We start from the raw sequence: 14,573 nt of genomic DNA, 5'->3' as shown, positions 1-14,573 counted from the left end.
CGCGCATAACAAAGTGTGAAAAAGAGCCGCCACTTCCACTAGGTTGCTAGTGTTTCTTGGTGTAATAGACATCGTGTTTTCGTCCGTTTCATTCTCGTGTCCCTCTCCACTCTTTGAACCTTTTTGTCATGGGAAGCATATTGTTGTTGCGTTCTCTGTTTACAGTGGTTCTTTTGGTCAACAGTGGTGGTGGTGAGCCACCACCCATACTCCCACTTGCGTTGTATCGTCCGCCACCGGAACCCCCACCCCCTTTCATCCAGATCTGGCCCTCTAAAAGCCAGATCTGGCCAGATCTGCCTCGTTTTCTTTGTGTGGTCTCCTTTTTAATGTTAATATAGATCTTTCTTAGTTTTAATTGTGTTTCTTTCCCTGTTGTCTAGGTCCATGTTCTATCTATTGTTTTTGAATTTGATGTTTTTTTTAACAGGGTCATTGTTTGCCTTTTCTTTGTGAGCCGAGTTTATTGTCTAACATTTACTACGCAGGTTGCTCACTTTTGGTCCTTTGGGTTTGAGACAAACGACTTTCAAGCTCTTGTGGTAAAAGAAGATGCTATGACCAGTACTTGTGACTCCAAAACATCTTCCAATTTGTTTCTGTCTCTATGGCGTATATGTTTTTCATTTTATTAGAAGTTTATCTTGATTTGCTGTACTATGAAGGGTTCATGATGCCCTTTGATGTGGGTATTCTTTCTTAGCTAAGCAATGTTACCATGATATGTTAGATGCATAAGTCAGGAGCAATTCTTGTGTTTAATGGTTTATTTGTACTATTGATAGTCGTCTATGTATACATATTCCTTAATTATAACAACCTTTGATTTCGCCTTCAATTTTCCTTTCTTGTACGATTTATTCGATTTCTTTTAGATGATATCAATATACATCTGGTTTATCTGTGAGTTTTCTCTCTTATTTGCAAAATCAGTTTATGTTTGTGCAACTTTTTTTTGGGGAATTTTGCAGTAAGGTGGTGAGGTTGTTGATTGCTCAGATTTTGACAGTGATATCTCAGTAGCAGAAGCCTGCATTGAGGGCAGTTTACAAGAACAGGAAGTATTTTCCTCTTGATCTTCACCCAAAGAAGATTAGGGCCATTTGCAGAAGGCTCACTAAGCACCAGGTATTATACCCTTTTATTCATACTTGATTGTTCTTTACAATAGTGTATAATAAGGGACGGAGGGAGTAATTCCTAAAATATCTCCATAAATACCTACATGGCGTGATTTGATTGGAGGTAAGCGTAAAAAAATTCGAAACCGTTGGTGTATATAAATTAAATCCTTGTTATATTTAATATGTCAGTATGATGCTTACCACTGACTTTCACTTTTGTCAGATTTTCTTCTCATTGTCCTGAAGGATCTCCTCCCTCGTCGTCCTGATTTGAGCTTAATTTTGATGAGTGCAACCTTAAATGCTGAGCTTTTTTCTTCATATTTTGATGGTGCCCCAACGATGCATATCCTTGTAAGCTCAGAATACTCATTTCTGCATCTTAATTGAAGTTCAAATGATGCTATCCCAATATAGCTTACTATGCTGTTGTATTTCAGCAGTCATATAATCTGTTCTGATGTGATTCATTCTTTAACTTTGCAATGATCAGTGATGTTCTGTTTTTTTGGACATGATGAGTTTTCTCTCTTTATAATGATTATTCTGTTTTGGTTTTTATGACTGGTTGGGATGATATAAACTCTTTGAAGGATAAACTCCACGCTCATCCTTTGTTGGGTGATCAGAGCCGAGTATTACTTCTTGCGTGCCATGGCTCTATGTCCAGCTCAGAGCAGGTGACCTTGCTAGTAATAGACTGAAATACTACCACAGTAAATGTTACTTGTTGTTATCTGTTTTACGATTTAATGTATGTCTTATGTGTACATTTTTATTAAAATATTTGGAATAATGAGTTTGTACTCTAAATGAATGAATAATCCCCCCCCTCCCCCAACTCAAAAGAGACTCTTGGTCTATCTCAGATCCAACATTCCTCTTGCACTTTCCTTTATATCACACGGGGGTTTCTTTTTATTCACTATATATATATATATATATATATATATATATATATATATATATATATATATATATTATTTCATTTATTCATTCAATATAGTGTATAGTGAATTATGTTTGTTTTCTTTTATCTTGCAGAAATTAATATTTGAAAATCCTGGAGGAGGGGTGAGGAAGATTGTTCAGGCTACTAATATGGCAGAGACTAGTATTACTATCAATGACGTTGTATTTGTGGTTGATTGTGGAAAAGCAAAGGAGACATCATATGATGCATTAAATAACACTCCTTGTTTGCTTCCATCTTGGATCTCAAAAGCTGTTGCCAGACAGGTAATTGATTGTTCAAATTAGTTTTTTTAAAATTTAGATTATTCGAGAATTTATTTGTCTATTTCCTTTCGAAAGGAAAATGGTCAGATAGAGTCTGTTTGCTATAGATTATTTGAGTAAAAAACACTTTTTTAAAGACTTCGATTGTTAAAATAATAAGAATAAAATAAAAAAAGAGTTTGGCCATTGGCCCTTGTATCACAATCTTTCTAATATGAAAGGGTTGACCCTTGTATTACCCTCATTTTCGTCCTGTAAGTGTCTGTAGTGTAGAACCATTATTAGGGATCTATATAAAAAAGCACACAGCCCTCAGCCCTGTTTTTGGTTCCATTATTGTATTTTAGTTCATGAAATATACAATTTGAAGTGCAATATATTTCTCGTATATATTTTCATTCATTCATTCATGAATATATATATTTGCGTGTGACTACATTAACATAGAAACATTTATATATAAATAATTATGTTAGTATATACTGTTAAATTATGTTCTAAGTTAATAATGTTCTTTGGCAAAAAAAAAAGTTAATATTATATTCAAGAAATATTGCTACATCTGATTGTATTCAAATTTATATAAAAAGTGACTTCAAACGAACATGTTTTTTTTTTCAAATGATTTTTATGCCCTTCATTGTAATTTTGTAAAAAAGCACTTCTAGATAACCGTACCCTAACCATAGTAATTCAAACCGGACCGGTTGGATTGGGAACCCGTCATATGTCTGGTATAACAGGGCCCGTGAACTGCACTGTGGCGGAACCATTAAAAAATAGCCAAACTGGTTAAAAACAACTAAAAACGGAGGTTTCCCGGTTGCACACGATTCAACTAAAAACCATTAAAATGTCTTTTTTTAAATCACGCATAAAAGTCGCCGTTTTGCATTTTGGGTTAAATGGGCCTCGCAATCGCATTCCTCAACTAACCCAAATCATGACAAGGTGATATTAATTGCTATGCAGTACACACTTCAATTTTATATCTCACACTCCACACTCTATTCTTAACTTTTCGATGTGGGATTCGTCCATGAAGCAAATAGCACAGGGATTGAACGAGCAAGCAGATTGACTGTTCAGGAAGCAGTATGTTTATGTAGTTATGTCACATTCTATGGAAAAGGCTTTTTTCCTCCATGAGTAGAAAAAGTTAAACACGCTTTCTAATGCATATACTTTTTAGAAAGATTTCCAATATTGTGTGTGCCTTGTTAAAGGCACACATTATTGGAGTAGAAATAGATTGAAGTAATGTGTCAATTGGAAATAGATGAACCTAGTGCATTTGGTGGATTACTGTAGTTGGATCATGAACGATTGTTAACATGTGATTATTGCTATCGAATTGCGCTACATCTTTCAAGAAGTTAAGCTACCAAATATGACTCCTTTATATGCATAGAGCTTCATAATGTATTCTTTACCATATTCTTTTGGATTTATCTTTGGTAGTCTGGTTGCTTAGCAAATTCACATTTTTTTCTGTAGAGAAAAGGAAGGGCAGGTCGTGTTCAATCTGTCGAATGCTACCATCTTTATCCCAGATGTGTTTATGATGCTTTTGCTGATTATCAATTGCCAGAGCTTTTAAGAACACCTTTACAGTCCTTATGTCTACAAATAAAAAGTCTACAACTTGGAAACATCTCTGAGTTTTTATCTAGTGCTCTCCAGCCACCAGAGCCTCTGTCGGTAAAATTCATTGCACTTGTTTTTGGAGCTTGAACTGAAATAGGATGGTTGTTTGAATTTATTTTCAATGAACTTGAACTGAAATAGGATGGTTGTTTGATTTTAGGAATTTGGCAGAATTTGCTAGGAACAAGACTGGTTTCCCAAATTAGTACGTTTTGGAGGGTTTTGGTTTTATGTCCCCCCTCATCTTCATCTTTATTTTGTACTTTTATCTTTTTATGGAATGAATTTTGAAGATTGTAATGAGATTATCATGAATGTAATTTGCTATATTCATATTGCAGTATCTTATTATAGCGTTTAATTATAGCATTTTTTGTTACAAATTTTAAAAAAAAAATACGCAACTTTTATTAGCGCTTTTAGTAAAACGCTAAGAAACCCCTATTTGAGTATAAAGGCTACGATAGCGCTTCTCAGAAAGTGCTAAGAAACAACTGTTAGAAAAGCTACTTTAATAGCACTAGAATAAGGCTATATTAGCGCTTTTCTGAAAGCGCTATTGATGTGTTGCTATTTAATAGCGTTTGGAAAGCGCTATTATAGGCTCCTGACCTTTTATAGCGGGGGCTTTCTTAGCGCTTGAGAAGCGCTATTAAGAGCCAAAATAAGTGCTATTAAAGGGGGTATTTTGTAGTAGTGTATGTTATTATTTGCTATGTCTGTTTATTTAATCTTTGAAGATGGTCAATGTGCTTTAAAATGATTTGAATTATGCTATGAACCTTTAATCTTATGTTTTTCTCATCTCTTCTTTTTGTTTATGTCTTTTTGCTAATGACAAAAGGGGGAGTATATGTGATAGTATTTAAAGGCTCTGAGCCCCATTAATTAATGTTTGAAAATTTTGAAAATTTCTATCTCTTTTTATCGGTGTATCAAAAAGGGGGAGTATCAAATTTCAAATAAAAATTAATTGAACCATTCTTCTTATCTATAAGTCAATTCTTTCAATTTTTTTTTAAGCTCTGATATTATTGTGCGAAAAATGAATTTAATTAACCTGGATAGAACTTAGGGGGAGCTTACAAACCTCACCTTAAAAACTATCAGACTCAGGGGGAGTTAGAGCTTACAAACCTCAGACTCTGAGCTTACAAACCTCAGAACCCCAAGGTCAACTTGTTAATTAGATTAACAACAATTGATCAATTTTAAATACTATTGTTTGTCATCATCAAAAAGGGGGAGATTGTTGGAACAAAATATGTTTAACAATGAACCTTAAAGAGTTTTGATGATAACAAGGTATTAAAAATTGTAAATTGGACTAGCTAATATTTTTTCAAGTGTACAGGACCACAGTTAAAAAGTTACATCATTGATTGGTTCTGAATGAGCAAATGAAGAGCAAAAGAAAATGAAGCTTAGATGATTCTGAAGGCAATACGCTCCTGAAAGTAAAAGCGCTCCTGAAGTCAAGCTGCTCCTGAAGAAGTAGTGCTCCTGAAGAATAGTGCTCCTGAAGACAAGAGGTCCAGAAGCCACATCATCAGAAGCTGCATCATCAGAAGTTGGAGAAGCTGCACCATCAGAAGCTGCAGAAGCTGTTTCATCAGAAGTTGTATCATCAGAAGCTGCCTCATCAGAAGTCATTTCACCAGAAGCTGAAGATCAACTGGATTTGCAAAAGATTCAAAGATTGAAGAATCTACATTGCAAAAGCTGTCTATTGGATTCGAAAACACAGCAGAAAATTAGTGGAACATTGCAACGGTCATTTCAAAGGTGTTTGAAGGCATGTGCTTGCAATTTGGACAAAAGCGTTGACATTGTACTTTGTACGAATTGTACAACCACGTTCTCCACTACTCTGTTTTGTGTCCACGCTACAAGACAAGAAAACAGCTCCAGAATACAGCTTCGCCTGCATAGATGTTCCTTTGGATAAGGAATGGATTTCAAATTGGTTCTTCATAGGACAACAACCAAATCAGGCAAAAGATCATTGGTGAAAGATCAAGCTTCAACAACGACTCTTTGGTGTGCTGGCAATTTCACAACGTCTCTTTCACACCTCTATATAAAGGAGTGAAGACCTAGAGATTTGGTAATGCAAGAACGCTGAACGAAAGACTCGCAACATTTTTACAAGTGCCAAACCTCTGCTGAAATTGTTCTGCATTCACTTAGAATTTCTGTGTCTTAAAGTCATATCTTAGAAATTCTTAAGTCCATTGAGTCTGTATCTGATTTGTATTGTGAGCACCTCTGATTGTATATCAAGTGTTCAACCTTAAACAATTTTCTGTGTAATTTTGTTTAGTTAGGAAGTCTCTTGCAATTGTGCTTGAGCAGGAAGTCTCTTGATTGTGTTCTTGAGCAAAGGAAGTCTCTAGCTTGTGTGCTTGAGCAAAGGAAGTCTCTTGCTTGTGTGCTTGAGCAATTGTAATCAGATATTACTCTTAGTGAAATCTCCTTGGAAGTGCAAGGGGGACTGGACTACTTCCGGATTGTGGAAGGAACCAGTATAATTGCTTTGTGTCGTTCTTCTTCTCTCTCTCTGTTTTATTCCGCTGCATTTAGATTCTGATTATCACTTCAGAAGCTGTCTCGCTTAGCTTCTGATCAGTGTGTTCAGTTTTAGGAGAAACGAAGAATTTTTCTAAAACACAATTCAACCCCCCTTCTTGTGTTTTTCTCACCTTCATTTTCTTGTCCTTTCTTTGACCCAACACCGCCCCAACTGCATAGTCACTTGCATCACACATTATCTCAAAAGGTAAGTTCCAATCCGGTGGCTGTATGATTGGGGGAGTGACCAAAGCTTCCTTTAACCTGCAAAATGCTTTTAGGCATTCATCATCAAAGACAAAATCTGCATCCTTAAGGAGCAGGCTTGTTAGTGGCTTAGTAATTGAAGAAAAAACTTTAATGAAACGACGGTAGAACCCCGCATGTCCTAGGAAACTTCTTACTTCCTTGACCGAGGTACGAGGTAACATTTTTTCAATAATTTCAATTTTTGCTTTGTCTACCTCTATACCCCATTCAGAGACCAAGTGTCCTAGGACAATTCCTTCTCTTACCATGAAGTGACACTTTTCCCAATTCAACACTAAATTCACCTGCTCACATCTTTCCAAAACTTTTTCCAGGTTAGTCAAACAATTATCAAAACTAGATCCAAGCACAAAAAAATCATCCATAAAAACTTCCATTATATTTTCAACAAAATCAGAAAAAATAGACATCATGCATCTTTGAAAAGTAGCGGGAGCATTGCAAAGACCAAAAGGCATGCTCCTATAGGCAAAAGTGCCAAAGGGGTATGTGAAAGTGGTTTTCTCTTGGTCATTAGGGTGAATAGGTATTTGGAAAAATCCAGAATAACCATCTAAGTAACAAAAATGTGAATGCTTAGCTAACCTTTCTAACATTTGGTCTATAAAAGGGAGTGGAAAGTGATCCTTACGGGTTGCTTTGTTAAGCTTCCTATAATCAATACACATTCTCCAGCCAGTGACAGTTCTAGTTGCAATGGATTCATTTTTATCATTTTTAATAACTGTGGGACCACCCTTTTTAGGTACTACTTGAACGGGGCTAAGCCATTTAGAATCAGAAATTGGATAAATAACACATGCATATAGGAGTTTTAAAACTTCTTTTTTCACAACTTCTTTCATGTTAGGATTCAACCTTCTTTGGTGTACAACGGATGGCTTATAGTCCTCCTCAAGTAGTATCCTATGTGTACACAATGAGGGGTTTATTCCTTTAATGTCAGCGATGGTATACCCTATAGCCTTAGGATATTTCTTGAGGACAAAAAGTAATTTTTCAGTTTCTACCTCATTTAAGCTTGCATTCACAATAACAGGGTAAGTTGAGTTAGGGCCTAAGAATTCATACCTCAAATTTGGTGGGAGCGGTTTAAGCTCCACTTTTGGTGCCTCTTTTGGTAGAGGGGTTGGTTCTTCTTTCACTAATTCTTCCACACCCAAACCTTCCATGGGAGGATTTTCATCCAATAACTCTTCGTAAACTTGGGCATCTCCTTCTAGCTTTGTACCTGCATTGTTTACCAAGCATATCTCCAAACCATCATGTGTAGTTGATGCTAAAGAGCATTCTTTCACACAACGGTCAATTACATCTATCATGCAACAAAAGTCCTCAATTGAAGGACTTTTCATTAGTTTAGCAGGTTCAAATTCAACAGTTTCCTTAACAACATTAAATGCTAATTTACCATGCTTAACATCAATTATAGCCCCTGCGGTAGCAAGGAAGGGCCTTCCCAAAAGAATTGGTACTTGGTTGTCTTCCTCCATCTCCATCACAACAAAATCAGCGGGGACATATATTTCTCCTACTTTGACTGGGGCATCCTCTATGATTCCAGCTGGGTACTTAACGGAACAGTCTACTAATTGTTAGGTCATTCTTGTTGACTTAAGCTCCCCTATTCCCAACCTTTCATAAAGAGATAAAGGTATCAACCTGACACTAGCTCCTAAATCGCACATTGCCTTTTTCACTATTTTGGACCCTATTACACAAGGTATGGAAAAGCTTCCTAGATCTTTAAGCTTAGGTGGCAATTTATTTTGGATGATGGCACTACACTCTTCTGTAAGGTTCATTGTCTCACACTCCTCAATTTTCCTTTTTTTAGAAAGAATTTCTTTTAATTTTTTTGCATAGGTAGGCATTTGAGTTAGAACTTCGGTGAAGGGCACATCAATGTAGATTTTATTCATCATTTCGATGAACTTCTAAAATTGCTCATATAGCTTAGACTTAGCAAAACTTTGTGGGAAAGGAATTTTTGGTTTAAAAGGGGGGTGGTGTAGTTTCCTCACCTTGTGGTTTCTCGCTCTCTACCTTAGTTTCCTCTCCTTGTGGTTTGCTAATCTCTTTCTTAACCTCATTAGGCTTGGCCTTTCTTACGAGGTCCTCTAGTTGCCTACCATTCCTAAGTGTAACAACATTCATTTTGTTAGTTTTAGGTTGGCTAACTTTTTGGACAACTTGGGAGAGTTGAGTCTATAAGATTTTGTTGTGAGAGGGGATGGAATCTACCTTTGATGTAAGCGTAGCAAGAGAGTCGTTCAAAAGTCTAGTTTGATCCTTAAGCTCCTGGAGCTGTTCGGATTGATTAAAAAGATAATTTTCCATTAAAAGTTCAAAATTAGACTTTTGAATGACTCTTTGAATATTTGCATAACTAGGTGGTGTTGTCTTTTGACCAAAGGGGTTTTTATGAAGATTTTGGTTAAAACTTATCCCTTGGTTATTTTGAATAAAATTTAATTGTTCAACACTACCTAGTTTGCATTCAATACTAGAATGGTTAGATATACCACATGCCCCACATGGAGTTGAAATAGAAGTAGGTGTGACAGTACAAGCATTTATGTTATCAAACTTTTGAGATAGTACGTCCACCTTGGTAGATAGATGGTCAAAGGAAGAGATTTCATTTATACCTGCCTCCCTTTTGGAGGGTGAAGAATTTGTGACGGCTTCCTCATCGGTCCACTGGAAGAGATTTAGAGCCATGTCTTCAATCAAGGCATAAGCTGTTTGGAAATCCTTGTTCATTAAAGCACCACCTACAACTGCATCAACAGAGATTTTAGTCGTATATGTTAGACCATTGTAAAAAGTTTTGATAATTAACCACTTTTCCAAACCATGGTGGGGACAAAGTCTAAGCATTTCCTTGAAATGCTCCCACGCATTATAAAGAGACTCCCCATCTTTTTGAGTAAATTGATAAAGCTTGGCCCTTAGTTGGGAGATTTTAGATGGGGGAAAGAACTGTGCAAGAAATTCTCGCCTCATTTGGTCCCATGAAATGATGGAGCCAACTCTTAAAGAATGGAACCAAGTGATAACTTTATCCTTTAAGGAAAAAGGAAAAAGGTGCAGCCTTATGGCTTCTTGGTTTGCTTTATAAATTACACTGAGTCGCCAGAAAGTTGAAATATGCAGATTTGGGTCCTCATTGGGTGATCCAGAAAACTGATTTTGCTGCACCAAGCTCAGTAGTGCAGGTTTAATTTCAAAATTTTCACCCTCAACCGTTGGGTACACAATAATAGCTTGTGGCTCTTCCATAGAAGGGTTTGCATACTTTTTAAGAGTGCGTTCTTCAGCCATGTCGTTATTATTTTGTGCCCTTTAAAAAAAATTAATGGTGAAGAAAGAAGTAGAAACAAAAAAAAAAAAGAAAAAGAATTCTAATCACTAGGAAAAAGTTAATCAAATTAGTTAACTTCCCGGCAACGGCGCCAAAAACTTGATGAGTAAAACCGGAAGTGCACGGTTTACCGAAGTAGTAATAAAAAGATATCGTTCCAACAAGGAGTTGTTCAATTTAATTAATCTTTAGAGAATGATTAGAAGAGGATTCAGTTGAAAAGGGTTTGATTTTTAATGGAAGAAAATAATAATAAAAAGAGCCTTGGGATTATTGGTTCATCATAATAACGAATCCTTCACAAACAAACCCTAAACCTATAACTTTATATTTGATCTACTTTCTAAAGACAAGTTTCTCTTTAGCGTATCAAAGCTTCTCTCGAAGTCAGTGAGTGTGTTCCTCTAACAATCAAGCCTATTCTCATGGTTGATTGTTATTAGAATCCTTGAAGAACAAGACTTTATGTGTCTCAAGGTTTGCTAGACTATTCTCATGTTTCGCAATCCTTGTCTAATTTCACTTGTTCCAATATCAAAGCTCCGCGTTCGCTTTATGAATTGATATTTGAGATGATGAATTAACAATTACTAAACCCACCGTGTTCGCTTCTTTGTTTGGTAATTGTTAATTCATTATAAAAACTGTGAAATTAGATTAGAAAGTAGATTTATATAAAATTAGGGTTTATGGTTTAGTTTGATTAGGATTATGTCATTTAGACTTATCTAACAATCCCAAGACAAGAAGAGTCTACTCACTCACGTTTATTGTAGACATAGAAGAGAAGAAGAAGAAGAAGAAGAAGAAGAAGAAGAAGAAGAAGAAGAAGAAGAAGAAGAAGAAGAAGAAGAAGAAGAAGAAGAAGAAGAAGAAGAAGAAGAAGAAGAAGAAGAAGAAGAAGAAGAAGAAGAAGAAGAAGAAGAAGAAGAAGAAGAAGAAGAAGAAGAAGAAGAAGAAGAAGAACATAAAAGTAAATAACAATAAAATAAAGGTGAACTTTTATTCCAAGAACAAAAGATGAATGTTAATGATAGCTAGCTACTCTATTTATAGTCATATTGTCGACTTAAAACCTAAGCAACTATTCACTAGAATGTTCCATAAGAAACCACGGGCTTTTTGGTCAAAACAGGCAGCTAATTCTTGAAGCAAAAGCAGCAAAAGTGGCTCTGGAGGGTGGCACGGCCGTGCCAATTGTTGGCACTGCCCGTGCCAAGCTTCTGACTTTGGGGGATCATATTTTTGTCTTCAGTCTTCGTATTTTTCAACCGAATCAGCTCCTAGTCCTCTTTCGTTTGCTCCAAGACTCAATCTATGAAACATTCGTTCCTGAAATATAATAATATGCAATTGAAGTAAAATAGCTCAAAAAGGAAATAATACTTAAATAAAATAAACTTAAATCTAAATAAAATGAAACTAAATATTATATAAAAATAACTAATTATTGACTCATCAGGGTACATATTATATAATGGTGTAAATTATATAATGTTGATGAGTCTTTAGTTATGCATTGTCGAGTCATTACTTGAAGTCCATGCATCCATTGAGTATGTAATCACGAAGATGGGAAAATTACGAAGATGGGGGAATGAATCGGTATATTCGGTTGTATCCAAATTAATCACGAAGATGAGAATCACGATGATGGGTGGATTATTCGGTAATATTACCTCCGATGTGCAAACTTTGGTACCACATGCATCTAGTAGAGTCTAGAACATTGCATGCATTTGAATAGTTGATGAGTCGTGTCATAATTGAATATGTGACTTGTTGAATTTGTGCATTGGTGAAATTTGGTGAATGTTGTGATTGTGTGGATTGGTGTATATGTACATTGGTGGATTTTTTTTATGGTTGTGAATAATTTAACTATGCTCTAATTGCATGTCTTACTTGCTTGTGCTTATACACTTGGTGAATCTATCTGATGATAATGATTTTGGTAATAGTAATGAGGTGAGAATTGTATATGTGTGTGTGTGTGTGTGTATATATGATGTGGTGATTTCTTTGATGATGATGATTGTTTGCTTATAACTTCGAAATGATGAATTGTACTTGTTGAGTTAAGTAAGCTAAATGAAGAATAAGGTGAGTAATCCTTTCATTGATTGATATTTATAAATGATGAGTTTATGTCGATGACTTGATTAGAGATTGAATATGCTTGCTATGCTATGTTAATAATGTGATAGCTTGAGATGTATGGAATGGGGGATAATAATCATGTGATGCTAGTATTCTAGGAGGGATGGTTATGTGTTATGCATGAAATCCTAGAATGCTTATGTTTGTTTATGTTGATTATGATTTATGTGAAGCTAACCCTCAGTGGTATGTGGTGGACTGCCTACCTATTTGTATGAATGGGTAGACGACGTGCAGGTTTAGTTTTGTTGATTGCTTGGTAAGTGCTTGGATAGCGAGAGCTATCAACGTTATCGGTCTTTGGATTCTTAGAGTAGGCTCTGATCTAGGATATCTGTCTTTATGATTATTCTAGATTGATTATGCTGGATTTATGTTATGGAGATTTTGCCCATATGTCGAGATTTGGAGATTTTATGTATTGATGTATTTGGAGGTTATGACATGTATACTTGGAGATGTATGATTTATATCTGCTGCGTAGTTGTTTGAATTTTTATGCATGTTATATTCCGGTGAACTTATGGAGACGTGATGTCTATTTCTTGAATAAATGTTTTATTCGCGTGTTTTATCGCTTTAAAAGAAATAGGGCGTTACATTGCTGAGAGACAACCAAATAATGTTAGTTTTGTTTGTCCCTTTAAGAATCGTGTGGTTACCTTAACCCCTGGTATATGGGCTAGTTTAGCGGGTCTAGATTGTGCTGGTGTTGACATTGAAAGTGAGAATGTGTTTGCTGGATATGACAAGGTTTCTTTTGTGCAAAGTATTTCAAAGACCTGCATTGTCCCTTTAGAATATTCCAACTTTAGTGCCATGCAGCTAAAATGTGATGATAGGATCCTGTACTGGATTATTGCTAAAATGATTATCTTTAAGCAAGACAATTTTGGAAGAATTGATAACTTTGATCTCCAGATGATGTGGCTAATAAAAAATAGAATCAAGGTGAATTGGCCACTATTTTTGTGCAATAGGATGGTTACCTATAAGATGGATATCTCCAATGAGCTGCCTTTCCCCTCCTTCCTAGGTCTTGTCCTAAAAGAAAATGAGATTATGACATCTGAGCCTCTCTTAACTAAGCCAAACCCTAGGAATGGAATTGATAATTTTGCTGTGAATAAGATGCACTATTATCAAGATTCTAGAAATGAGTGGTTCTACTCTGATGGTGATGTCTGGTATTATGACGACATTGCAATTCCTGCAAACTTTGAGCCTGCAGTGGTAGATGAAATGAGGGCATACTTGAATCATGAGGGTGCTTGTTTACATGGAGATGCTGAAATGGAAGAAGCTGAAGATGACAGTGACTCTGATTATAATTCGGAGGTTCCTGTGGTTCAACATGGTCCTGATATGACTCAAGTTCTGGAAAGTATTAGTGATCTAAAAAGCTTCATGACACAACGATTTAATGATCAAGATACTCAATTTCAGGAAATTCACCAAAGGTTTGACACCCAGGAGACCCAATTCAATGAGATGAAAGATCAGTTTCATAGGTGGAACACAAGCCTTGGAGTTTCAACCAATGATTTCTTCCCTGGGGGTGGTGATGCCGCTGGTTCCCTTGACCCAGGAAATGATGCCCAATAGAATGGATGCACTGGAGTTTATCTATTATTTTCATCATTCTATGTGACATTTATTCTGATCTTCATGCACTTTCATATTACTTTGGCCTGTTGTGGCATTTGTTCCCTACATGCATTTCATAATACTTGTCTCTTCCTTTTTGATGTTGTCAAAGGGGGAGATATCTTTGGAATTTGGTTATTATGGATTTTGGTTATGGTAACAGCCCGATTTTCGTCAGATTTATTTTATTTGTTTTAAGGCTAAAATGCACTTTTGGCCCCTTATGTTTGGCTCCGTAGCAATTTTGGCACCCTATTAAAAAAAACCACTTTCCAGCCTCCTAACTTCACCCCCTTTTGCAACTCACAGGCCCCCTCTAATTTTGACTCGGTCAAAGGCCACATGGCTCAAGATTAAAAATCAATGGTCAAGATTAAAAGAATCACATGCTCCCTCTCTTAGCTTATAGTTTTCTTTAAACCCAATTACATTTCATCATCTTCAACCTGCATAATTCACTTGTTCATCTCCTTCTCTCCAGCGCCATTTTTGTTCTCTGCCAACAGCGACGGTGAACCGACATCTTGTATTTATCTCCCTCGCTCACT

General features: G+C 36.0%; 1 protein-coding gene and 1 non-coding gene across 2 annotated transcripts; both read left to right on the top strand.

Moving 5' to 3' along the window:
- Positions 1-4,707, top strand: LOC146922121 (DExH-box ATP-dependent RNA helicase DExH3-like). The gene is made up of 5 exons (XM_085715221.1): positions 1-1,128; positions 1,348-1,478; positions 1,718-1,804; positions 2,169-2,363; positions 3,861-4,707. The coding sequence occupies exons 2-5, from the start codon at positions 1,410-1,412 to the stop codon at positions 4,095-4,097; spliced, it is 588 nt and encodes a 195-aa protein (XP_085571347.1). The 5' UTR covers positions 1-1,128; positions 1,348-1,409; the 3' UTR covers positions 4,098-4,707.
- Positions 4,708-9,705: 4,998 nt separating this feature from the next.
- LOC146922120 (small nucleolar RNA R71) lies at positions 9,706-9,812 on the top strand. Its single transcript, XR_015013005.1, has one exon. It is a non-coding gene; the product is annotated as a small nucleolar RNA R71 (small nucleolar RNA).
- The last annotated feature ends 4,761 nt before the right edge of the window (positions 9,813-14,573 follow it).

Source organism: Medicago sativa, chromosome 5, assembly GCF_051527215.1.
Source record: "Medicago sativa cultivar Bolivia chromosome 5, Bolivia_mono, whole genome shotgun sequence".
Taxonomy (NCBI): domain Eukaryota; kingdom Viridiplantae; phylum Streptophyta; class Magnoliopsida; order Fabales; family Fabaceae; genus Medicago; species Medicago sativa.
This window is presented reverse-complemented; position numbering and strand designations above follow the sequence as displayed.

What these genes read in the sequence shown, in the direction of transcription:
- LOC146922121 (XM_085715221.1), top strand. Translation starts at nt 1,410, where the DNA reads ATGAGTGCAACCTTAAATGCTGAGCTTTTTTCTTCATATTTTGATGGT. An exon ending in CTATGTCCAGCTCAGAGCAG is followed by an intron (nt 1,805 to 2,168) that starts GTGACCTTGCTA and finishes TTTATCTTGCAG; the next exon opens with AAATTAATATTTGAAAATCC. An exon ending in CAAAAGCTGTTGCCAGACAG is followed by an intron (nt 2,364 to 3,860) that starts GTAATTGATTGT and finishes TTTTTTCTGTAG; the next exon opens with AGAAAAGGAAGGGCAGGTCG.